This window comes from Chamaea fasciata, unplaced genomic scaffold (genome assembly GCF_029207755.1).
Source record: "Chamaea fasciata isolate MVZ Bird 193981 ecotype frontalis unplaced genomic scaffold, bChaFas1.0.hap1 SCAF_13, whole genome shotgun sequence".
NCBI classification, from domain to species: Eukaryota; Metazoa; Chordata; class Aves; order Passeriformes; family Sylviidae; genus Chamaea; species Chamaea fasciata.
The window spans coordinates 11,540,382-11,565,192 of record NW_027094098.1 but is presented as its reverse complement, the minus strand read 5'-3'; the positions used below and the strand labels follow the sequence as shown (position 1 = coordinate 11,565,192).

Sequence of the window (24,811 nt, the reverse complement as noted above, 5' to 3'; positions counted from 1 at the left end):
AAAAGGACAGAAGGGCCAGGAGCCAGATTGCTGTCTGGGAAGAACTGTGAAATTCATTTAAGTATTAAGTTGTTTTGGTAAATTAGGAACACTGGCTTCTGCCTCACGCTGGTGGACAACAGGGACCAGGAGTGACAACAGTGTACCTTCAGCAACCCTTACCCAGCGAGAGAGCACAGCCAGAGCTGCCACGCACCATGTGCCCCCAGTGGCAGCCCAACACGAGTGTCTGTGGAGGGAGGCTGCCTCCTCCTGTAGGCAAGGATGGTATTTGAGCTCTGGAAACTGCAGAGGGATGCAGGGGGAAGGTGGCACAGGGTCATCTTTAAGAAACACAGCTGAGGAGGAGGAGGGAAAAACCTCGCTCCTCGCACAGCTTCTGGGTCCTGGTGCTTAGGAGTACACAGTTTCCACTTAGGAAGAAAAAGAGGCAAGTACATTCTGTGTAATTGCATCATGATGCAATACAAGCATGACACAGAGGTTGTATATTAAAATTTATTGAATTATTGTGTAAGAATTCTCTTTATTAAAATCATTTTGACTCTAAACTGATTATTTACAGACAAAACCTCTTATATCACCAATAGATTCCTACATCTCAGAACAGTATCTACAAACAGTTATTACACTATGTAACAAAATCCAGAATTTTTTTTTTCAAGCTTTTTATATTAATTATTAATTCAAATTTGAGAAAGACAGTACCTTGGGTGCTCTGAGCAGAACCTAAGGTGTGGCAGGGCATAAATGCAGGTCAGGCCATACCATAACAGACAGACAGACAGACACCAAGTCACAAGTCTGGGAGAGGACAGAGTCACCACGACAGAGGACCAGGAAAAAGACTACAAGAGCAAATTCCCTGGGTGTTCTGGAAACCAAAATAATCATCCCCCACAAGAAAGGCACACAAAGAAAAAAAAAAAAGTCAGCCATCATTTCTACCAAATTAAAAAAGCTTCCAGGTACAGCCTAAATTTGCCGCCAGAGAGATGACAGCAAGAGCTCTCACATCTACATCACATGGGCGCCAGCTGTGCTTCATCGTGCCAAAGGGACAGACATTCAAATACACTAACGGAGACTTATCTTAATACTGATCAGTTCTCAGCCTTTCACCCAGACCACGGCGGAAGCAAGTCCCTCCCTCTGACCGCAGCACTAAATAAAGCTGGGTGCCTGCCACTCAGGAACATCACCATCCTGGGAGTCCCCTGGAGCAGTGACATCCCTGTGTCCCGCAGCAGAGGACCGGCCGTGGTGGCAGGGCTCTCTCTGCTGGTGCCCACAGAACTTGCCACCTGTGAACAAACAGGAACACCCAGACAGGATTCTCTGTCCTTGACAAGGAATGTCCAGTTGGTTGTGGAATCAGGCAGAGACTAGAGAAAACTTGGAAGGATCATGAGGAATAAATAAATAGGTTTTCCCTGCGATAGGGAATTTCATAATAAAGCATGGTTTGTGCAAATTTAAATGCAACAGAACCCTGTCACAGAAACAGATTTTGCCACAGGAGAAGGGCACGGACGGAGATAAGAGGGGCCATGCCTAAACACCCAAGTTGATCCCAGTGAGGGCCTTCAGTGCCTGTCCACAGGGAGGAGGATTGCTGGTATCTGGAACACTGAGGACAGATGGATGGGAGGAGATGGGCACTAGCAGCTTTCCACCTTCACTGCACCTGCATACCTGGGCAGTGTGTCCTGTCCAGCCATGCAAGGACAAGCTGAAAATGTTAAATAAGTCAATCACCTCTGTTTAGCTCTATTTTTAGGTCTTGATTATTGCTCTAATAAAAGCAGACTTTCACAGATACACTTCAGAGCAAGCAGATGATTTCCAACACCCAGGAACACTACTGAGAAGCAGGGAGAGAATGTGGATTCTAGTGGGAGGTGGAATGAGAATTAAGCCTCAAGCCACACTGTTCTGGGAAAGTGCAGAGATAATTCTGCAAAAATAGGGGCAGACACTGACAGTCTGCAGAGCTAGAAATCCAGCAGAGACTCTGTGGCTTTTGGCAGACACTCAGTAAGTTGGAGAGGCCACAAACCAGGCCTTATTTCCTAGGGCAGAAAGTCCATCCACCAACACACAAGGGGACAATGCTACTCCACCACTATACCTGCGCCTGCCTCAAACCAAGAAATCTCCTCCTGCAGTCCCTAAAGAAATGGGCTTTACTAACATGCATTATATTGGCTTTTCCCATCCAGCAGTCCTTTCCTCCACTCAGCTTTTTGGGGGGACTAATTTAATCAGATTTAGTTAAGACAAAGGTTTCAGAGATGCTAAGTTCCCAGAAGTTTTGTGGAAATGGGTGGTCAGGCAGGAGTGAGACCCCAACTGGCCCTCACCTGGGGAAAGAGACAAACTCTGCAGCCCCACTTTTGCCTGGGAGCAGCCAGCCAGCCACCCTGCTGCTTCATAAAGCAGGATAGGAGCAGAAGGTTGCACAGGAATGCTCATTCTCTGGGCACACCAGGTACCTGGGAATACTGCTATACTGCTGAGAGAGGGTCACAGAAGAGCCAGCTTTGTAGGAAGAGAGGCCAGCATTAGCCTGCTCCAAGAACAATTTTGCAACTGCACAGCACTTGCACAGGGCTGATGGAGCAGGCCTGGAATTACTGCTCTATGTTATGTAAAGAGGTAGGGATGTGATCCTGCTCTGTTCTAGCTCTGCTACCTCCTAGCCCACACAGTCACCACCTTGGAGTAGTGACAGAGGAGTCCGACCTGCCCACCTGCCCCAGGCACACAAGACATCAGTGTGGAATTAGCAGCGGTGGGACTGGGGGGCGGGGGGTGGAGAGAACAAGTAAAGCACCCTTATAGATTAGCTCCTAGAAGGGCAGAGGGCTGTTCACAAAGTGGAGGAACTAAGCAGAGAGCAGTGAGGAGCTGCCCAGTGACAGCTGCCAACTAACTGTGCTTGTGCCTGCTCCAGGCCTCTCCTCTGTGCACAAATCATTCCTTTCTGCAGGATGCCCGACCCTCCTTGGGAACATCATGGTTGTGCTTGACAGCTCCTTTGAGTTCACAGCTCACCAAATAACCCTTCTATGTGCCATGACAGGAGAGTCTGAGCAGTGGAGCTGAGAGTTAGGTGTAAGGCAAGCCTAAGGGAAGAGCACAAAGAGAGCCTGGGACTGAGCTGCGGGGAAAGGCGAGCTGCTGGTAAGATAACGGAGACACCTACAAGTTATCCCTGCAGACAAAGCAGTGGAGAAAACTGCTCCAGTGCTGACAGACGTTTGTCAGTAGAAGTGCACAGAGATACTTCTCCAAGAAAAGCTTTGTCTCAAAGCCACAAAGTTAAACATTCTCCTTTAGCATTTAAATACATTAACTTTCTTGAGGGTATTTACAAGTCCAGTTCAGAGCAGCAGAACAGCTGGACACTGGAGGAAGGGGAAGTGGCACAAGGCATTTGTTGTGCTTTTCCAAAGAGCAGGGCAACCTCTGACCACAAGGAACCAGGAAGACAGATCCGAGCTGAGTCAGTGGAGACTGAAGTGAGCCAGGTAGTGACTCTCACACACTGAGTTTGTCCTGAGGCAAAAGGTGAGGGGGCTGTTCATTTTGCAGTGGGCCCTATGGCAAGCACCCATGCTGGTGAGCACATTCCAGCCAAGCAGGTGCCACACACAAGCTGTCAGAGACCAGAGCACTGGGGAGCAAGAGACCTTCCCGATCGGACACTCTCCTTTCTACATCCAACATCTGGGACCGGCAGGGACGTTGCTGCAAGGAGTTTCTCAGGAGTGCCTGCTAGCTGGGGACAGAGGTTAGCACAGCAGCCAACCCAGACAAAGCTTCCTGATCCCCAAGGAAGTGAGTGGTTGCAGCAGTAAGTGTTCTAGTACTGGATAGGCCATCCGTGCAAGGCTGAGGACTCCACAGACACAGCGCTTGGTGTTGTCACCCGGTTCTTCAACAACATGGTTTGAAAACTTGGCACATTCACATAACATCTGTAGGAAGGACCTGTGTGGCCCCTCAGCAGTCTGCCAGGGAAAAACCAAAGTTTGTCCTTTTTTTTTGTTCGTTTCATTTTGCTTTTAAAAAGAAAAAAAAAAAACAACTGTAAAAAAATATTCTCTGAGATGCAAGGACGCTTGTACTTTGTACTGCCTTGGCCGTCCCCTTGCTCTTGTCACCCGCAGGTTCCTTGGAGAGTCTGGTTCCAATGGCAGCAGGACACCCTGTTTATCAACTAGGATGAGCACTGTCCCCATTCAGCCAGGGGGGAGCAGTCTGTCTGTGCCTGTCACAAATCTGTGACTTTATTCTCCACAGCTGCTGCAATCTGTTGCAGTCTATATCCAAGCTGCATCTTCTGTGCTGTTGGGTCTTCTTCCAAGGCAGTAATGATCTGCAACAAGAGAGAGCTCACTGGCAGCTTTTCGCCAGCACATGACACTCAACCAGCTGAACTCCACACATTATGGAGAACCTCAAGCGGGAATTCAGCACGCTCTAGTCTCGAGTGGGTATGTAGTAAGCAACCCCAAATTAACCACAAAAGAAGTATTCTAGACTCATTGTAGTAACTTACAGACTTTACATGGCAAAAAGAATGCTAAACTTCTCACCTGAAAATTAAGTCTTTAGTAAATTAAAGTGAACTAACTGCATTTCTTATTTAAGTAGGTATTTGGATATTGGAGTAAAAATGAAGAAGCGCACATGAAATCCCAAAAACCTCCAAGTTAGAGCTAAGTTCTTTTTGCTGATCTCCTCCCATGCTCTTTGATAAGAATAAAGCAAACTCATGACATGAGTTATGCATGCCAATGAAATAATACACAGAGTTGGAATAGTCTGGCTGCTCTTAATTGTTAATTTTTGTAGGTTTTTTGTTTGGGTGATAGAAGAAGAAAGGCATATTCACACCTGCTGGAAACACACACTCACCTGGTCATAGTACTTATTGATGTATTTGTACAATTCATGTAGAGCCACCAGGGAATTGAGGTCACCTGAGTAATTCTGCTTATAAGAGAAGAAATCAGACAAAATCGTGAGACACCTAACAACTGTCCTGTCAAATTCTGTCCTCACAACTCATTAAGGAAGCAACAGGAAAGAGAATTCACCAACAGCTCCTAGCAAAGGAAAAATCACATGTATTTCTTGCCCTGAATCCTTGACTACCCCCTCTTCCCTCCAGTGCTACCTGGGTAGACCCTCACCCTCCCTGAGGTGCAGGGCAGCCACGGGGCACAGTCAGTGTGTCTGAGCAGAACTGCACACTGAGCTGGAGTATCTCATCTTTACATTAATAACTCTCCCCTGGATACACGGGTGAAGGGCCAGGTGACTTCTGAAATACTTTGATTTACCCGTGATAGCTCAGCCAGGGCAGAGTTCATCTCCTGGTCACTGGCAGAGATGGTCTGACGAATGTCCGCGTAGTACCTAGACAGGGGCACACAGGGAATTTAGTGCATGGTCCCTCCTCCTCACTGCTGAAGCTACAACTCCTCACGTCCATCACTTACCTTTCCACCATCTGCTTGTAGCGAGGAATGTCCCGGGCATAAAGCAGCTTATTGATTGGAGAGTCCTTGAACATCCAAAACCAGAATTTGTTATGAAAATCTCCTTTACTGTGCAGTGGACTAACCTCAGCAGGTAACACCATCACTTCTATTTTCTGCCATTTGTTCGTGATCAGGAATTTTTTGTCCTCTGCATGGAGAGGCACTTCAAATAGCAGTCTCTCTTCTAGCAATGCAGTCTGAGGTACCCTGAGATGTGTTGATGAAGGGAGCCCTGGGATCCCTAGTCCAGCCTTCCCCTTAGAGCTGGGTGATCACCAGTATGAGATCACACTGGCAATGGCTTTGAACAGCTGATGCCTGATGTGCTCCAGAGATCCACCCATCCCATCTCTGGTGACCTGTGCAGGACTGTTCCACCCTCAGCACAGGGTGAGTAGTGATGGTGGAAAGTCTTTCTAATGGCCAACCTGAATGTCCCAAGTTGTATCCTGTGACTCCCAATGTCTGCCACCGCCAAGTGGAGTATAGCTCTGTCCCGTAAGTAGCTGCAAGCTGTAAATTAAGAGCAATCCTCAACAATTTCTTGTTGCTAAACAAAATCTGATCCTCCCTCCTCTCTTCCCAGGAGGCCCCATTACTCTCCAGCTGCACATGGAAGCCAGGGGGAGCCTGGCCTGCTGTCCCATGGTGCTATTATTGCCTTCCTAAGGCAGCACTGCTCAACTGTGTGTGCCAACCATGCTCCCTTCTCCCTCTGTACTCACCCGCCCCAACTTATGGTCAGCTATTGTACAGGAGTCCATGAAGGTCTGTGCAATGACCAGCAGCACAGCATCCACATTATCTGATGTCTGCACATCAAAAACAAACTGGGGGTTCTTGATGATGTTGATCCAGAACCGCAGGGGGAGGCTGTAGAGAGGTCAGAAGTGCAGAAGGACATCAGCAAAGGTAGCAGCTACATTGCTGAAAGATATTCTACATGTTACTGCATCTCTCTGCTTTGCCCTCCCAGCAAAACCAGCTCTTCTCCCTATGGTCTGCTGCCCTGCACTTGCATTTTGCTGCTCCTCAGGAGGCAGAGGTTGCTGCCACTTTGCAAGCTCTAAGCAAGTAAGCAGTGCCTCCTCCAGGGACCTCAGGAACACCCTACCTGTTTGTCTTCCAGATATGGATGGTCTCAGGGTCTGCGATCCCATAGTGTATGGCCTGCTCATCTAACAGGTCAAAGAAGTATTTGACTGCCAGAGGAACAGGGCGGTTGGTACTGAGGATCACCTGGAATAAGTCATCCACAAACTTCTGCAGAGTGCCCTGTGGAAAATCAAATAGGACAGGGTCAGCACAGGCAGAGGAGAGTAGAGAGCCTAGGCCTCATAGATGAGAGCTCATCCTCTTCTCAGTGACAGCCCAGGGTACTCCACCCCCACTGAAGGGAGCAGCAACAAAAGAGAACGGAGGCCCCTGTGGTATGTGGAGCAGAGGCCAGGGAGAACCTCATGAACAAAGCAAAATGTAGAGAAGACTCAAATGTACTCAAAGCCACTGCAGGTAAAGGGTATTGCTGCACCTTCACACACATCCCTGCAATCTGCTGGGGGATATGAAGGAAGGCAAGATCCCAAGCACTACACAGTCTGTGCTTCTCACCTTCATTGAGAGCAGACGTGTCAGATAGATCTCCGGGATTGCCTTGGCCCGCTCCCGATCTCTCAAGCTCCCACGCCGATGCTTGGGAAGCTCTGGCTCTTCTGTTGGCTTTACCAGGTGCCAAAGTTTGATCCCACCTTCATCTGCATCCTCCAGCATTGGTGTTTCTGAACCAAGCAATTGTTTACAGATGAGTGTTGGCTCTCTCACAGCAGACCTTTGTCAGGTGAGCCCCAAGAAAGCAAGATTTCCCAGTATAACAGAAACACAAATGGGAAGGAATCTCTGGAGGCCTCTACCCAACCTTCTCCAGAGTACAACCGTTGCCAGCATTTCAGCAGGTTGCCTTTGTTCACCCAAAACCTTCAAGGTCTTGGAAACTTCCCCAGAACAGAGATCCCCCACCACCCCAGTGGTCTGTTTCAGGGTTGAACCACCCTTTTGCTGAAGAAGTTTTGTTCCCTATTCAATTTGAATCTCTTAAGCTGCAGCCTGTGGTTATTATCCCTCGTGCCACAGAAGTATCCACGGAATTGTTCACTCTGCCAGGCAGTAAAGAAACTGCCTGGCACCCCATCATCCCCCTCAGGCCATGCTCAGCACCTGAAGGTATTAAGATTTCTGCAAGTTGCAGACTGCAGTCAGCCCTAGAGAATCAGATGACTGTGCTCATTCTGCTTTTTCATACCCAGCCCAGCCTTCCTTTGCTCTCACACTTTTCTTTTCTCTGACCTCACCTGACCAAGCTTTTACTTTTCCTGACAGTTCCATGAAGGTCCAAAGCATGTGTCAGCCTTCTATATCAGCATAAAGCTGGGGCTATAGCAAGAAACTTGTCCCACTAACTAGTAAGTGCTCTAAAGAAATTTTTTGAGAACAAGACATCAAACTCACTTTCTCCTGGGATGTAATCCTGATTTTCCCTGTGGATGTGCTTGGTCAGGCGTGGGACAAGTGCTACTGTTGCTCCATCAGGCACCTGCACACAGGCAAAACAACAACATTCAAAGCAAATGGCATGTTTCTCATCAGCACAACAGGCAAGTGCCTGTAGAGCAAAACAGGCTGTACCATCACCAGAAATAGGGATAGAAACAGAGATTTTGAGGCACCATCACTGTCTTTCCTGAAGGTGAGAAAATCTTGTCTGTTCCAATTAAAAAACAAATGTTCAAAGTACAACGGAGATAATACTCAGGGACTGAGGTCATTCACATCTAGAACATGTTGCAGCGAAGTACTGACATATTGGTGTAAGATACAACATACTGGTGCAAGGTAATTAAAAAAGTGTCTCTTTCCATTGTTAGAAGGTACTTGGCAGCTCTGTGCGTCATCACCTCCTAACCGATCTGGCCTGGAACAGGAACAGATCCAGCTCATCACCTTCACTGCAGTATGAACTTGTGCCCGTCCTTCCAGGCCCCACACATGTCCACATCTCAGGTACGGGATAAGGACAGGGTTGTGTTTGCTGAAGTCAGGCTGCAGCCACAGCACTGACTTAATTTGAATGTGCTCTGCAAGAAAGGTCCAACCTTTTGACAGTGGTCCACCAGGAGCCAGAGCCATAAACAGAGCATGACAACATGTAGAAGGATGAGAGAAGAGATAAGGCAATGGCAGACTCAGTTCTGACCTTGTAATGCTGAAGAGTGTTCAGACGTTTCCAAGTTCCTTGAACAACAGAGGTCACATCCTCATCAGACAGTATCAGGTGACCTGCCAGCCCTGATCTCCACTCTACAGCCATTGAAACAAAGAAAACAAAAGGATTAACTGCTAATTCAAGGCATCATCTGCATCATCCTGGCTGACCTCGTTAAACAGCCTCTGGTACCCCTCAACTTTTACCTGTGCTATTTTTTAGACAACATAACCTGAGCAAGTGCCTGTAATGAATCTGAGTCCTGCAGTCACAAGACAGACCCCTCTGAGCACAGGGACAGGTGGCCTCATGGCCTCCCAGGTTCCACCTGCCATATTTCTACAAATTCTGTTAGATCGTGACTCTTCAAGCAGATGGCTCCAACCACAAATACGCATCCACAGTTCTTATCAGCTACTATTTCCTCAGTACCTTCTCATCCTTAAATGTCACCATTATTCATCAACAGAATTAAGAAGATGGAAAACTGAGTGTTTTCTCTCCCAATGTAAGTTCTACCATTGATTAACTACCATGGGCAAAATCCTCCCTGACATATATTATTAAGAGGCTGCCATTGACTTCACTGCCAGGAAGTGCCAGTCTACGACGACAGCATCTTTGCACTGCACTCTAATCCCCCTTCTCTCCTACACATTTTCTATAATTTTTTTCCCTATCCCCTTGCCCAAGGCATTGCAGTGGTCTGAGTCGGCAAAGAACACCATGAAGTGAAAGAGGATGAACCCAACTGCTTCTTTTCCACCCTGCCTCTTTCTGTTACAGCCTCTTCCCTGTTGTGTCCAGCCAGAGTGGTCAGTGATTCTGCACATTGAGCAGAGAATGACAAATGTCACACATGCCAGGGTACTGTGCACAGACAGCAAACCACCATTCCTTCACTTCCTGACTGAGTTTTGTCACCAAAGAGCTCTGCTCACCGAGGTCCAGGGTGTCAGGGTCTGGCCGGTGACAGTATGGCGTCCCTTTATAGATCTGATCTAGGATTTTCTCCTTCACCTGCGTTATGGTGTCACAGTCCAGCACTTTTGCAGAAATCCCTTGGGAGTCTTCTGCCCCTCCTGCACCAACTCCTGCTTGTGTCAAAGCATTTAAGGTCTGGGAAAGAAAAGGTCACAGCTACTCAGCTGATAAGATTACATCTGACACATTTACACCTTTGATGGTTGCCATTCAGGCAAGTTAACAGCTACCCTTTCACTGAGACATTCAGAAAAGAAAACATCACAGATGCTAAACACCTCAGTCTTGTGCTCTTAGCCTTGTGTTAAGAGCTGGAAGCCAGTTCAGGAGCATTGGGGAGGAGCTTCGATGTGCAATCAGCAACGTCACCCCCTTATTTCTAGGCACAGCACAGCACGTACACCAGATGACTGTGGTGAAGGCTCCTATCAGCCTGGGGCAAAAGCGCCTGATTTAGCAGAGCTCTTCATCATCTACGCACTTGAGCTGCTGGAACAAACGTGGCTCCCAGGAGACAGTGACAGGATGCTGTACCTGTGCTTGGTTATGGGAGCAGACACATTCAGCCCTGTCTACCAGAGAGCACAGAAGATTTGGCGCCTACCAGAGTGCGGTACTCCAGGTCCTCTCTCAGAAGACGGTTGTCATTCAGGGTGTATTTGGCTTTCCCTGTCACCCAGTCAACTGGCCCTTTGTCCACCTGGTGTTTGATTCCTCGAAACAGCATGTAAAGGGGCTCCCCAACAGAATCCTGGCATGGAAAGGAAGGAGAGAAATTCAGCTTGCTCCTCCCAGCAGAGCCCTAGACCTGCAAATATGCATCTCAAGCAGGACTGAGGATACAGGAGCTGAGCCTCAGTAGGCAAAGACAGAGCCTGTGCCAACAGCTCCTGCTTCGTGCACAGGAAAAGTTCACCGTCCAGCTACCAGAGAGATGCACAGGACCAAAGGCATTGCTCTGCCTCCGTGTCACTAATCTGAGAGACTCCCTGCCGCCTCCCCCAGCCCTCCAGAAAAAGTATTAGACCAGCATCTGTCCTCCCATGCACAGACCAGACTGTGGCCTGTGAGACAGTATTTCAAGATAAAGGAGCTACAATGAGGCCTCCATGACCTGGTGACACATCCTGGAAACGAGTGATATTGATGCTGATTTAAGAATCTCTGTTCCCAGTGAGCAGCCCAGCTCTTTTTCCTCACCCTGAAATACAGGGTGGCCCTGGCACTATTTCAGCTACGAGTGAGGCACAAAGCAAAGCTGTGCCTGTCTCCCCTCTTTTGGCCCCTCTACATCACAACAGGACAAAGACCTCACCCTCACAAATGCATACAGGCAGATGGACATCCAGTTGGTTAACAGCTTCTCTACCACTGTTTCTGTCCTGAAAGAGAGCATCAGGTTGGTCACAAGAATGTGGTGCAGAACTGGGGGAGATTTGGAAGTAAAGATCACTCCCTTTGGAAGAAGAGCACACTAAGTCATGATACAGAATGGAGAGAAAAAAAAGCCTTTTGAGACCAGCACAGTTAATGCTTTTGACACTACTTATTGGAAGCACTTATCAGCCTGAAGGAGGCACCAAATTACAGAATTGGAAAAACAAGAAGCAGGGAACAGTGAAAAGCCTCTGGTAGGTCTCAAACAAGGGAACTGTTTAGATCAGAAGGATGGACCAGATAGGAGGCTACTGGGGTTCTAAACATAAGAGATATCTCAGTTTAGCTTCCAAACATGGCATGACTGAGACCTCAGGGATCTCTAAAGAGCAAAGTGGGATTAGAAGACTTGGCAGAGCCTTTTAGAGCTTGCCAGCCAGGCAGAAAGACTCTGTCCCCTTAGGTAGCTGCCAGTGGGACCAGGCTGGCTCACTCACCTCCGCAGCATCAGCTTGGGGTTCTTGGCCACATACTGCTCCACAAGGTCATTCAGGAGTGTTTTGAGGATGTCAGTGAAGTACTCCAGCTTCCCATGCAGCGACACCGTGAGCAGCGAGGCCACATAGGCCCGATCTCTCGGAGAGAAAGTGCGCTGGATCTCCAGAGTGTGGATGAACTGGTGGGGAGAGAGATAAGCCAGTGTGTGAATCTGCTGAAAACAAAGCAGTCACAGGTGCTGGCTCTTGGAAGGAGTGCTGCAGGGAGCTATTAAGGAATGAACCTTAACAGACACTGCCCATCCCTTGCTACCAGGAGGCTCTGGCCCCACAGCAGGCTGCCAGCAGAGAGAAGGACATTACCTTGGTGAGGAAGAGCTTGCTGTTGAGGAGGTTGGAGAGCTGGACCAAGCCCTGCTCCACTGTTTGCCGTCGGCACTCCGGGATGTCAAGGTCCCTTTGCAGTGGTGACTCACGGTGGCCCGGAAAGAAAATGCGTTCTGCGTAGGACTTGTAGTCCAGGAAGGGGATCCCTGTGCCCACAAGGTCACTTGTGAGGTCCATCATCTCAGTCATCAGGTCTGATGGAAAGGAAAATGCCCATGAGGATGACACAACCGACATGATCTCAACTGATGGTGCAGATGCGTGAGGTAAGGGGAGGAACCAGGGCCACCAGCATGGGACTGAGAAAGAGGAAGGATGTTTCCTGTCAGGAAGAGGTATGTTGGGGGTCTTATTGCTAGAACATTTAAAACTAGCCTAGGCAGCAGGAGAAATAGTATGAGGAAAGTTTTAATCAGGAGTTGGTTTCCAATTTTATGAAGAGGAAGCCACTATTCAGCACACATCTGTGGTTACAGACGTTACCTACAGCAAAGATAGAGTATTAGAGACCTGCTCCTCATTCCTTCACACATGAATTGGGGACTGCAGTCTCAGTCACCTGCAGAGTTTCAGAGCCCCAGGTCTCCTACAGTTGTAAAGAGCTGAAGTACAGCGTTTGTAAGCTCAGAATATGGGCTGCAGTTCAACTTCCCCTACACAAAGACTGGGCTAGTAGCTGTCCTTAAGATCCCTTCAAGGGTGTTGTCTTGACTTTAGCTTCTCATCTGAGTCTTGAGGATGAAGTATAGAAAGAGAGAGGTTTGTATAGATCACTGTGCTCTGAATTAAAGAATTAAAAAAGCAAGAATTTGGCTCTATGTTTCCATGCTCTGGCACAGGATAAATTATTGCCTGCTCTGAGCTACACAGACAAGTACACAGGAATGGGAAGAGAGGTAAGGTTGAAGGTGGTTCTCCAAGTTTCCCTGAAGCTACAAGAACCCAGGAGCTCAGTGACTGACCTGTGAATTCCTTTTTGCATCTGTCCCGAACACTCGTTTCCAGATTTTCCAACTGGATTTGAACTTTCTTGTAATCCCTCAGAGCCTGTTTGCTCTTCCTCCTGCAATAAAAAGCAAAATTGTTCCTGGTGGCACTAGCCCAGGGACTGTCCTTGCCAACTGCCGTGTTGCTGCCAAAGACTCCAGGGCAGTTGATGCTGAGGCGATTTCTATAGAGCATCATCTTTGCAGGATACCACACAGTGTTCCATAAACTAGATGTGTCTCTTGAAGCACTCATTAGATTCTGAATGAAGCACAGTGCAGACTGTGACTAGCAATGCAACATGCCTCCTGCATCCAACACCACCACGGGCTCAGAATTTGGTACAAAATAAAGAAAACTGTAACCTGTTCAGACCCAAGATGTACATGTTTTGTCACATCCACTGAAAAACATTGTGAGGAACTTAAAGGCCTCATACATGCCAGAACTTCTTACCTGTATATGAAGACGATAACCAGAACAATCAGTGCCACAAAGGATGCACCGACACCCAAACCAATCTGTGCCTCCAGTGGGAAGGTGAGCTGGCTTTCCGTGTCATACTGCACTCGGCCCAGGAGGAAGTTCAGGTTTCCCATCTGAACCTGTAGCGAAGAAAGCATTTGCCAAGGTGATTCCATTCCGCTGTGCAGGAATGAAACAAAAAGCCACAGGGCTTCTCCAGAATGAGCACAGGGGGCACACAGCTGCCCACAGTGCACCCAGCTATACTGTTTACTTTCGGGAAACTTTAGTCATTAAGAGCAGAATTTGAGAACAAGATCAGTTCCCTGCCACCTCTGTTACCTCCCCTGTCCCTCAGCAGGGTGTCTGCCTTTCCTAACTTCACATCCCACAGCCACTTCTCGCACATGCTCCAGGAAATGACAGGATTTCTGGCAGTGCTGCCGATTCCCTACCGTGAACTCTGGGAGCAGGTCTGTGCCCTCCCGCTTGGTGCGGTGCCGCGGAGCCGGCTGCTCCGAGGGGGGCTCGCAGTAGAGGTGATTCCTTGTTAGTGTCTTCACCACACAGATTCCTTCCCCAATCATAGCCATAACTTCATCCTTGGAAATAGCCAGATCTAGATTTTCCCCCTGAAATAGATTTGGACAGCACATGAGATAAGGGAAAAAACAACTATGTATTGCCATGGCTTCAGAGAAGATGGAGGAGATAAATACCATGAGATAAAAGTAGCCTTTGTTCTTCTTTGTTTAGGCTCATGTGTGACTAGGCTGCAGGAGTTAACTTTGTAAGCAAAAAAAATTCAGTTGCATATGATTTAGCTTTAGCTTTAGGACCTGTAGCACACTGCATAAGTACAGTTATAAATAGCCTGTCCTCTTAAGGCTCTTCAGCCGAAACACAGCTAAGCTCAGCTCTTCACTCTGTATATTGAAAAAGGTACTCTCATGTCAGTTAACCTGTGTGCTCAGGTGAGTCAATCAATGCCTTTCAAAGGTGTAATATACCTGTACTTTTTCTCTTATTTGCTTTAATTTTGGGGGATTAAAACTTTTTCTTTTTTTAATAAAACCATGTTGTTGATGTTAATTACATTTTCATGCTTTAATGCTTTCTAAGCTCAGAGCTCTGTCAGGTTATCCCGACAGGCTTGCAGATCAACCTCCTTGTCTTTTAAAGTTCTCTTCCAGTCTTCTCAAACTGCCCTACATGTCCAAGATGCATTTAACTCCAACAGCAGTGGTCTAGACATTTCTAGGTTCTTACATCCTCACAGTTTTTGCCCGTATGCAAAAAGAGAGCATGTGGAGAATTAGCACCTACAGCAGCAGCCTTTACTTTCTTTAAGAGTACTGGACTGAAAAGTACCTTTCCATACAAAAGAAATACCTCAGAAATTTTTTCTTGCATGTATAGTAAGAACAGTCACTGTGCTTTTCTGTATCATCTTTAATGAGTGATTTTCCTGCCTTCACTTAGTAACAGGTTTTCCCCACTGGCAGGATTCTTTTACTCCTAAGTTACGTCTAGTGGAAACTGATGGAGTTATGAGGCAGTCAGAAGAGAACAGGATGTTGGGATAATGTAGTACTAATATCTCACATACAAACAGTTTATTAGGATTAAAAAGGTCCCAAAAAACAATCCATGGAAGTTTCCACAAGCCCTATGAAGCCCCTAACAATGATTTATGGACTGAAGAGGTTTTGTTGATGCACTTTTTTCCCTCCTCTTATGTACTGTTTCTCACAGGCCAAAGCAGATGTGCTGTGGCAGGTTGCAACCTGTCATATCTTTTAAAAACCTTGGATGCTCATGACACCAACTTAAAACTTCACACAAGGAACATTAATTCCTGCTGGAATAATTAATCAATTCTTAATTAATAATTGATTCTTACCTCCACAGAGATGACACTTCCTGGCTTGTGACGATATGGCTTGGCAGGGTCCTCAGCATTCAATGGTTTTAGGATGGGGTTGACTTCATATGAGAAAGGCATGGGATGCAGTGAGTTGAAATCAAAACTCAGATTATCCAGAATAAATTCCAGTTTGATACGGACATTCCTCAGCAGCAGGTTAATGGCTGGAGTTTTGCACAGGATCAGGTAGGAAGAGTTAACAAGACACGGTTCTTCAAACTGAGGAAAAAGGCAAAAAGAGTGTCAGTAATGGAACAACACTTCTCCTGCAGCTTGGCAATACTTTCTACCCCAAACAATCTGGGGCCAGTCTGCATTCTTCTAATCTGGAGAAATGCCAGAAGAACTCTGCTTAACTGCAAAGGGGAAAAATCCAGGATCTGAGGAATTCCCCATGTTCCTCTAAAGGAAAGCTTTCATAGCACTGGTTTTGTTGGAAGGTCTCAGCAGTGGGAATCAGCTCTGACATTCCCCTGGCAGCAAATTCTGGAGAGAGACCAGCTTTAGATTTCCCTGCTCTGAGAGAATAGGACCAAATACCTTCAGTGCAAGGCTGTTTTCCCAGTCTGAATGCTTCTGTGAAAGTGTTCCCATGCCTGATTGGATATGTTTTATACACTTGGTGAAAGAGTCTTGGAGTCTTTTTTTTTTTTTTCCTGCCCTACGGCCACAAATGTTTCCTAAGAACACTGATAAAACCAGCTCTTACTGGTGCATGTGCATCAGGAGCACACTTATGTACAGGAAGCCCTTCATCATTTGTACTAATAATGCAAATCCTTCTTGTACTTGGGCTGCCAAACCACCCTCTACCTCTGCAAATTCTGCTGCATGCTCTGTGACCTTGGTGACCACATTTATATCTCTGTAATGACCCATCTCAGCAGACTGGCAGCAGAAGAGCAGAAAATTATTGCGGTGCTGATAATTTCACTGCCTTGTTTTGTATCTCAGCGTGAAAGAGATCCCAGAAACTATAGAGACAGACCGAAATTTGCAAAAGGAAGAATCTGAACCACAGGCACACTGAGCCACACAAACTCTCTGGCTCAGATGTAGATTTCTTTATCTCCACACTGCTGCCTTGCTATTTCTGTCCCACGTCACAATCCTGCACATCTCTAGGCAGAGGCAGACCCAGCCCATGGAAATGTTTGTGAAAGTGTTTAACCTCTCAGTCTGGCAGAGAACACTTCCATGGGCCAAGACTGTTGGTACAATCCAAGCAGATAACAGCAAGTGGTGGGAGGGAAAAAGCCCTAGGGACAGAAAGTCCACCTCTTCGGGTGTGGAACATCAACCCTTGTGCACCCACATCCCCACTGAGTCCGGTGCTACCTGCTGGATGCTGCACAGAGAATCCTCAGGACACTCAGAGTCTGGGACGATCCTTCGCCATCGCCCCGCTCCTCGGCGCCGGCGTTCGGATGGAGAAACTGTAACTCGGATCTTTGGTTTCTGTACAACATCCAAGTTGTATCCGTGAACTCTGAGCACTCTCCCTCCACTGAAAGACAAAAGGAGCTGATCTGACTCACCTGTTATTCATTAGCTCAATTTTGTCCATGCTCCCATCCCTCTGTTTATGCTCATTCTTATAAGTCTGGCTTTACTCCCAGGTGGCACTCGGAGAGATGCCATTGGTGCTGCAGCCCCAGCACACTGCCCAGGGAAAAGGACACTCATTCTTTCTACCTGAGGAAGCTTTTAGGTGGCTCTGCAAAAGTGATGTTGGGATCCAGAGTATATCTGAACAGGGATCCTTCCAATCTCCGCTCTTGCTCCCCATATTTGATGGTGACTGGGAGTTCTGTGGACACATTGCTGGGACTTGTCTGGCATGCCAGCTGATCCTCTGTCATCTCAGAGAGGCTTGAAGAGACAAGAACAAGGGATTAACACAGCCACTGCAGAAACAGATTTTATGGTACTGTGCCTTTCTCTTTGCAGAAAATCTGCAAACCTCTTCTGCTATTTTCCTAAATCTCATGCTGAAAGCTCTTGTGCCTTATCTGTGCAAGTAATAATTGCTGGGCAGCTGTCAGGAGCAGCACATAAACAAAAAGCAGGTACAGTCACTGTCCAGACTGAAGGGACTGGACACATGCTACCAAGGCATATGCAGTTTCTCACCAGCAGTGAGGTGAGGCAGGGTGCAAGAGAACAAGCAACTCTTGGGATCAGGCTGGAGAAGCCAGCTGCAGCTCCCCACCAGCAAAAGCAGAGTGCCAGGATGGGTTACAGTCCTGTCAAGGGACAAGCAGAACAGAGGTGAACAGCCCTGCTCACATCCAGGGAAGGTGGGCCAGAATCTAAGGTGGTTGAGGTTGCTGCCATGACCCTCACAGGGAAGATCCCCTGGAACACAGAGGAAAGCAGAGCTCCAGGCAGCATCACACCCTGGGAGGCTTTGGGAAGGACTCAGGGCAGTGCACAGTTAGCACATTGACAAGTTCTGATCTTACATTTGACACGGGAGGTCTCCAAGCAGGACACTGATCTCATTAGGATGCCCAGTCAGCAGCTTCGAGCCTAGAAGAGTAAGGCAGGTTCCTCCTGCTTTGGGACCCTGAGTTGGAATAATGGATTTCAGCTCTGGATTCTAGAAGAGGGAAAAAAAAGGGGGAAAAGAAAGGGAAGTGAGTGACAAGGACCCCAAAAGACAAGACAAGGAAAGAAAACAGCAGAATGTGTTCAGTGTCCTTCATGCTGTGAAAATAGAAGCTACAGATCCAAACCACATGCCGGCCTCAGCTATACTCCAGCAGCTACTTTACTGAGCAGAGGAGGGATCAATAACACCAGCAAGAACCACGAATCAAGGACCTTTCCACAGTTTGCTAAAGACATATGGATGCTGCAAACAGCAGAGCTGAGAGCCTCACACACAAACCCAAGGATTAACAGTCCAAAGGGATTGTTCAGATCAGTAATTGGATTAATAACTCAGGTTAGGAAAAACAAGGTAGCAAATAAATTGCCTGTTTGCCTAGCAGATGAGGAGATTAACAGCAGGGAGCCCTAAGAATTTTTGTTGAGACCTGTGCTGCAACGAAAAAACCTTAGTACCACTGAGGAGCTGCAGCAAAATTTAGAGAAACCAGGCAGAGTGACACAAGTAAGTAACTGGTGACAAAAAGCAAGATCCATGAAGTAAGGAAGAGGAGGGAGAGTTGCAGGATAAAAAGCAAACACATACACCATTGCTAGTCTCTAAATAGCATCCTGGTGAAAACCAAGAGAAGAGCAACAAGTATAATCTAGTACATAAAATGGTTTTACCAAGCCAAAAATGGAAGAGCTTAAGACTTGACAGAATCTCCCCTTTCCCATGGGAGAGGGGGACATGCAACTACATACATAACTTGTAAACTGCACAGAAAGGAAGAAAAAGAAGCAATTATATTTAAAAGTTACTTAAGTATTATTTCATAGTTGCTGGGTTTAAGAGATCAAAAAGTTATCAGAAACATGTTTTAAAATGATAGGAAACATTTCTCTGCACAATGCACAAGAATGTTGGACTTACTGCCACCAGATGCTGAAGGTCAGAAGATAAAAGCATGTTCAAACAGCAATTTGCATATTAACAAAAGAAAAGTCAGAAGTCTTAGTAAGATGTTAAACCATCAATTAAAAAAATCTTCAAGTTGGAAACACAGAGGAAAAATACAGAGTATCTTTAAGTATTTAACAGTTACCATTGTCAAAAAAGAAATAAAATCACTACCCTACAGAATCTTTAGTATTACCCAGTACCGCTGTTCTTATAATCTAAAGGGGATTGAGGGAGGAACAAACCAACCAACCAACCAACCAAAAAATCCAAGTACACCACACAGCACAAGCAGCAGAAAAATCAGATAAAAATACCAGCAGCAACTGCCAGGTAGAGTCCTGTAAGTTCATGCAATAAACAGCCATTTAGCAGAGACACTGAGAAAACAGGGGAGATATTATAGTTATGTTACCTGATAGGTAAAAACATGACCAGAAACTCCACGACCTCCTCCAGGCACTTCCACCACTATATGACCAAACCTCTCTGTCCAGCTCCCACCAGTGACGCACACAATGCTGCAGGACAATCCAAGAACAAAGTCACACCAGGGTAGAGCAGGGGAGTTGCATCCATTGTACCATGTCCTAAAAACATCTAGCAACCACAGTTCCCTTCTTCCAGCCTTATCTGATGCTCAGAATATGCAACCAAGCATTGAGAAAAACACCTCTAAAAAAGCTGGGTTAGGTGCAGCAGAAAAAAGCAGGGACCAGTTCCAAACAGGCCCATCCTATTTAAGATTATTCTTTCTGGGACAGACAGGATGAATCCCACTGTGTCACAGATGCACAAGGAGTCCAAGAACTCATCTATTTTCCAGAGTTGATCAAAATCAGTTGCATTTGGAGGGACCTCAGGCCAGCAGTGCTCAATCCACATATTAGTGCTGTGTCTGACGCAGGAGAAGACTCAAGGCCTGGGTTTAGCTGTCACTGGTCTTCAGAGCCAAAGGGCTCTGCAACCACCCAGATCCCCTGATCTGCACCAGCCATTCCTCCCAGCACATTTTCCAGACATAATTTGCTATGGAAGATGCTGATAAGATGAAAAGTCAAACTGTACTTGGAACAGAGCAGCAAGGAGTCCCATGTTACAGCACTGATTTGCTAACAGAAAAGATAATCTGCAGGAGACTTCCCAGCCCTCCCACATAGCAGGAGATTAATTTTGTCTGGGCCTTGCTCAGGAGTGGGTTCCAGGTTCACAGCTATATCCCCTCAACTAAAGAGGCTGAGGAATTTGAACTTAGGCAGTGCAGTCCAAGCCAAGACCCTGTGATGCCAGGTGATTTACAGATACAGAACACAGACAGTGCTAAACCCAGAAAGATTAAGCTCTAATTCTACGATGAAAACAGAAAGCAGATGGATCCAGACAAACAAATTGCACAGACAGGACAACACTGCTCAACACAGCAGGCCATTCCCAGCAGGATCTTACCTGGCTCCTAGAGGGAAGGGTGCTACAACTACTACTACTACCATGGAATGGAAAAACATGTTTGTGATAGCTCTGATAAGAGGTTACTCACAATTGCTCTCCTCTTCTCCTGCTGGTTGTTTGGCTCCTCTCCTTCCCTTGTCCAAAACTCCCACCTACTTGCCCTGCCACAGGCCAGCTACACAAATATCCTTTTCTCCTTGATTCCTAGTTATCCCCCATTCATACCTCTTAACATCTACTGCTTTATTATTTTGTTCTGCCCTGGCCAGACACACCAACTGCGCAATTCTGTATCACTGACATAAGCCAGATTCAGCAGGATAGGTGTTTCTTCTTCTCATCCTTCTCCTTGCCACTACTTTTATAAGCACTGTGGGACCTGTCAGGCACTGGACCCACCAGGACCTCATCATCTGTCTCTGGCAGAGAGGATCTTTTCTTTGAGTTTGTTCCTGGGGGGAAGTCTTGCTAGCAAGTGAAGACTGACAGTCTAGGGGTGTGCCTTCAACCACGTGTTCCTATCCTCACCTAACATGGTCAGGCTATTTCCCTATCAGGGACAATTGCACAAGCCATGTCCTTTGCTTTATTGAAATCTCTGGTGGCTGAGTGAGACACCCATGAAACTGCAGGGTTCTGATCCCACAACTCCCTGACCTCACTGTGGGCTCTGTCTGGGCAGTGTGGTTGGAATATGCCATCACTGTTTGGTTGTTGCCTTGTACACAACCTTATCTCTCTAGGGTCACTGTCTGAGCAACTATTCACACAGTGACCTTACTCAGGGCACTCCCTGGGAATGGGCAGGGCTCAGCACCTACTACAGCAAAGGCAAAGACATCTCAGGCTGGGTTAGCAGCCAAGGGAAAAGCCAGCGCCTGCCTCTGGGAGGAGGTTTCACAGATACTCTACCTGCTAGAGATCTCATACTCTTGAGCATCTACGGCACAGGGAATTCCTGCAACAGTGACAGTTTCTGCAATGTCTTGATGTTTCTGCCCGAGGTTTGAGCCAGTGATGGTGATTCTAGTGCCACCTTCCACTGGTCCAGACAGGGGGTACACCTGCAAAGACATCCGCGCATGTGTAAATGACACAGTATCTCAGACCTCCACAGTCTGGGGACTGATCTACAGCACAGGGCCCTTCAGCTGCCCCAGTGCAAACTGCCTGCTCAGGTCTCTGCTGTTGACTCCTTTTACTGGCTTGGACAAGACCCAGGTTGCAGCCTCATCAGAAGAAAGGTCATAAAGAATACCACAGTTGGAGCCTTCTTTCTGTACCTCACTGTTGCCAGCAGTCCCCACCCAGAGGTGATAATTCACTTAGAAGGCAAAGACTGCCTTGCTTTGCCTTCCCATCGACATGCTGACCACTCCACAGGGCACTTCTGCTGAAGAGTGGGAATGCACAAGCCAATACATGTTACTAGTATTGAAGCAGCAAGCACCATTCCCCCCTCAGCGTCAGGACAACAATGAATGGCATGCTGCACAAATGTCAAAGCTCTGTCCCTGAGCAGCATCCAAGGTAAACTAAGACAAGATGCAGCACATGGATGTTGTGTGCCACTGAAGGGAGGACAAGCTGACAGCAAAAGGGACACATGGCTACAGACACTTGTCATGTGGCAGTTAGCAAGAAACATTTAAAATAAACAGACGAAAATAATTGATTTCAGTAACCTGTCATGCCTTTCCCATTGTTGCTGTGCTGCTGTCATTAGGTTTTACCCTCCTTTGCCTCAGGCTTAGCTGGGCCAACCTGTTTCAGGGTCTGGCTCAGAACAGTTGGAGGATCCTTCCTGTGGACCATTTCCCAGCTCCTGAATGATTCTGGTGTGCCAGTTTCAGCTGAGACACAAACGAATCATTCCCCACTGTTCTCTACCAGCAAACTGAAAGCCCAGCAACAACAGTCTAGAATCCTCACAACCCTGAGGGACCCCAATTGAACTTCCTCTTCAGAAGGTCAATAAATTAATGAGCTGCACTGTTTGCACTCTGAGTTCACGGCCCTTTGATTTCCACTGCAGAACGGAGCCCTCCTCGCCCTGTGTGCAGTACACCAGTGAGCAAATTACTCACGGAGTGAATGAGAGGTGCTGGACACAGGTCTTCAATTTCTTCCTTGCAAGAGCCCCTGAAGATACAGCTGGGGTTGTCACCTCCACACCACACACAGTTGTACTTTGAGTCAGCTGTTTGGCAGCGGCTACAATCAGTGTGTCCCACAGAGCAGTTGTAAAAAGTCACTGCAAAGGAGAAAAATTCAGAGGTACCTGCAAACATCCCCATAGGGCACAGCATAACCCAGGAACCTGGTGTCTTCTACAGACCCCACTCCTCCTCCTGCCCCCATGACAAGCAACAGAAAGTGAAGTTCTGTTTTCCTTAGTTTTCTTGTGATAGAACTACCACAGGTACAAAAAGCCTAATTTGAGGATTTCTCAGTTCCCTCCCACCTCATTCTGCTGTGTTTTTACTGGGAAGGGGTTGCACTCCTACCATGAAGATCTGCAGCACTGTCCACTCGAAGGTGTCGTCGCCTCTGTACAAACACCACAGCATTGAATTCGAGCTGAGGTGCTGTGTAGCTGTACTGCAAAGACAAAGATCATCAAGAGGACTTAACAGAGGCAAAACCCCCAGCTGAATAGGCAAAAAGCACCAGCATCCATACTGAACAGTGCATGGCACATACAGCCTACACGGAGCTCCCATGCATGCAGACAAGGGAGTGTTAGTTGGGGCAGTGGCAGCACAGGCTTGTCCTTACTGGTTCACAGTCACAGTTTTGCTCCAGAAAGAGTAACAGGTTTTGGTTCACTAAGATGAATGCTGAAAACCAAGTCTGTGCTCACAACAATACTTGCCTAACTTGCTAACTGCAGTCCTAAGTGGCCAATTCCTATCTAGAAGCCACCTGCTCAGAAAGCTGCTCAAGCTGGCATTTATGTAACTTCAGTAGAACTGACAATGTAGGATCACAATTGCTCTGCAGGGCTCATGTGCACAAGAGCCTGTGTTTTTCTCCTCCCTTAACTATATGAGTTTGTGAACTAAAAATAACATCTCTGCTTGCAAATCTTGCCTTAAGTAAAATTCACACAGCATCTAGAAGTGTACATGTCTGTTTTAATTTTCCCTGATAATTTTAAATCCACAGGCTTGCTTGTATCACCAAGGACAAAATCAGTACTAACAACATTTTTCTTCTCACAGAAGAACAATCATCATGGAGGTTTGACAGGAGTCATGATGCAGATAATGACAAACAACAGTGCCTCGAGCTAAAGCAGGAGTGGCACCATGTTGGCCAGTTCAGAGACAGCACCATCCCTTGTTACAGCCAGTGCAGCAACAGGTCATGTGGCTCAGACTGCACGATCTTCTTGAGGCTGAAGGTACCAGTACTGGCAGGCAGCAGCATCACAGCTAAGTGCCCCAGAGTGCTAAATATACTACAAATACTTTTGCAAAATACTCTTTTTTCTCCAGAGCTTGCCTTCCATCCTACTCTTTTGCTGAGCAAAACCAGCACCTGTGTGAACTGTGAAATAGCACAGTAATCCCAGCACTCACCTGGTTCATCTGGCAAGTGATATAACAGAGGGACTTGTTTGTTTCTTCTCCTTCCACATAAGCTTCCATCACCACTGTCCTCCCCTCCAAATTCAAGACACACTCATAGTCCCACTGCTGGTCCTGCAGGAGGAGACACATGGCACCATTTCTCAGTGACACAGAGCTTCGGGCTGCACAAGTGTCCTCCTGCCTCTCCAGTTCAGCACCTTGCCCCAAGCCACTAAGCCAGCAGCATGCTCCTCCCATCCCCCTTGTTATGCCAACTTTATGCTTTATTCAAGGGCTCTCTATGCTGTGACTGCCTCCGTGTATGTAAGGCAAACCAACACAAAACACCTAGAACGGAGCATGTGTGTCACTGTGTGGAGAACTTAGCACAGAGGGAAATTAAAAAAAAGAAAACAGTGGGACTGTGAAGTTCTGCCAGTACATCCCTGTGAAACACTAGCTTGGAGATGAAGAATGGAGTACACAGATTAGGGCAGAGCATGTCAAAAACAGTAAGTGTGTATTTCTCTTCCTCTTCAAACTTTCTACTGAATTGCTTAGACACTTCCTGTAAAAAAGCTAGATATGCATCTCTCTGGAACCAGCTCTGCTCCTCTGAGAAGTGCAGTATGTCAGATTGAATGCATAAAGTAACAATTAGACTGTGGGCTGCATGTTCTGAGTTGTTTTTTTGTCAAAGGTTGCTAAATCATCTTCTGTCTTCAAAAGCAAAGAGAATTTTTATCAGAGGCACACCCAAGAAACAGCTGTCAAGGGTGGTTTTCCCCACTTC

The 24,811-nt window shown here is 47.0% G+C and overlaps 1 protein-coding gene across 2 annotated transcripts in view; it reads right to left on the bottom strand.

Annotated features, from left to right (window-relative positions):
- Window positions 1-484: 484 nt before the first annotated feature.
- The window catches only part of PLXNB1 (plexin B1), a 77,821-nt gene continuing 53,494 nt past the window's right edge, over window positions 485-24,811 (bottom strand). For both annotated transcript variants that reach the window (XM_066195055.1, XM_066195056.1), the window contains exons 13-38: window positions 24,028-24,150; window positions 22,951-23,044; window positions 22,531-22,697; window positions 21,356-21,507; window positions 19,410-19,515; window positions 17,904-18,040; window positions 17,134-17,310; window positions 16,777-16,945; window positions 15,415-15,657; window positions 13,967-14,143; window positions 13,503-13,651; window positions 13,022-13,122; window positions 12,036-12,253; window positions 11,673-11,851; window positions 11,114-11,180; window positions 10,403-10,549; window positions 9,756-9,933; window positions 8,806-8,909; window positions 8,061-8,145; window positions 7,167-7,333; window positions 6,670-6,830; window positions 6,281-6,428; window positions 5,514-5,578; window positions 5,355-5,430; window positions 4,927-5,001; window positions 485-4,384 (exon numbers count right to left, since the gene is read on the bottom strand). In XM_066195055.1, the coding sequence (XP_066051152.1) occupies window positions 4,280-4,384; window positions 4,927-5,001; window positions 5,355-5,430; window positions 5,514-5,578; window positions 6,281-6,428; window positions 6,670-6,830; window positions 7,167-7,333; window positions 8,061-8,145; window positions 8,806-8,909; window positions 9,756-9,933; window positions 10,403-10,549; window positions 11,114-11,180; window positions 11,673-11,851; window positions 12,036-12,253; window positions 13,022-13,122; window positions 13,503-13,651; window positions 13,967-14,143; window positions 15,415-15,657; window positions 16,777-16,945; window positions 17,134-17,310; window positions 17,904-18,040; window positions 19,410-19,515; window positions 21,356-21,507; window positions 22,531-22,697; window positions 22,951-23,044; window positions 24,028-24,150 (3,570 nt within the window). In that variant the 3' untranslated portion in view covers window positions 485-4,279. The remainder of the gene's footprint in view (window positions 4,385-4,926; window positions 5,002-5,354; window positions 5,431-5,513; window positions 5,579-6,280; window positions 6,429-6,669; window positions 6,831-7,166; window positions 7,334-8,060; window positions 8,146-8,805; window positions 8,910-9,755; window positions 9,934-10,402; window positions 10,550-11,113; window positions 11,181-11,672; window positions 11,852-12,035; window positions 12,254-13,021; window positions 13,123-13,502; window positions 13,652-13,966; window positions 14,144-15,414; window positions 15,658-16,776; window positions 16,946-17,133; window positions 17,311-17,903; window positions 18,041-19,409; window positions 19,516-21,355; window positions 21,508-22,530; window positions 22,698-22,950; window positions 23,045-24,027; window positions 24,151-24,811) is intronic.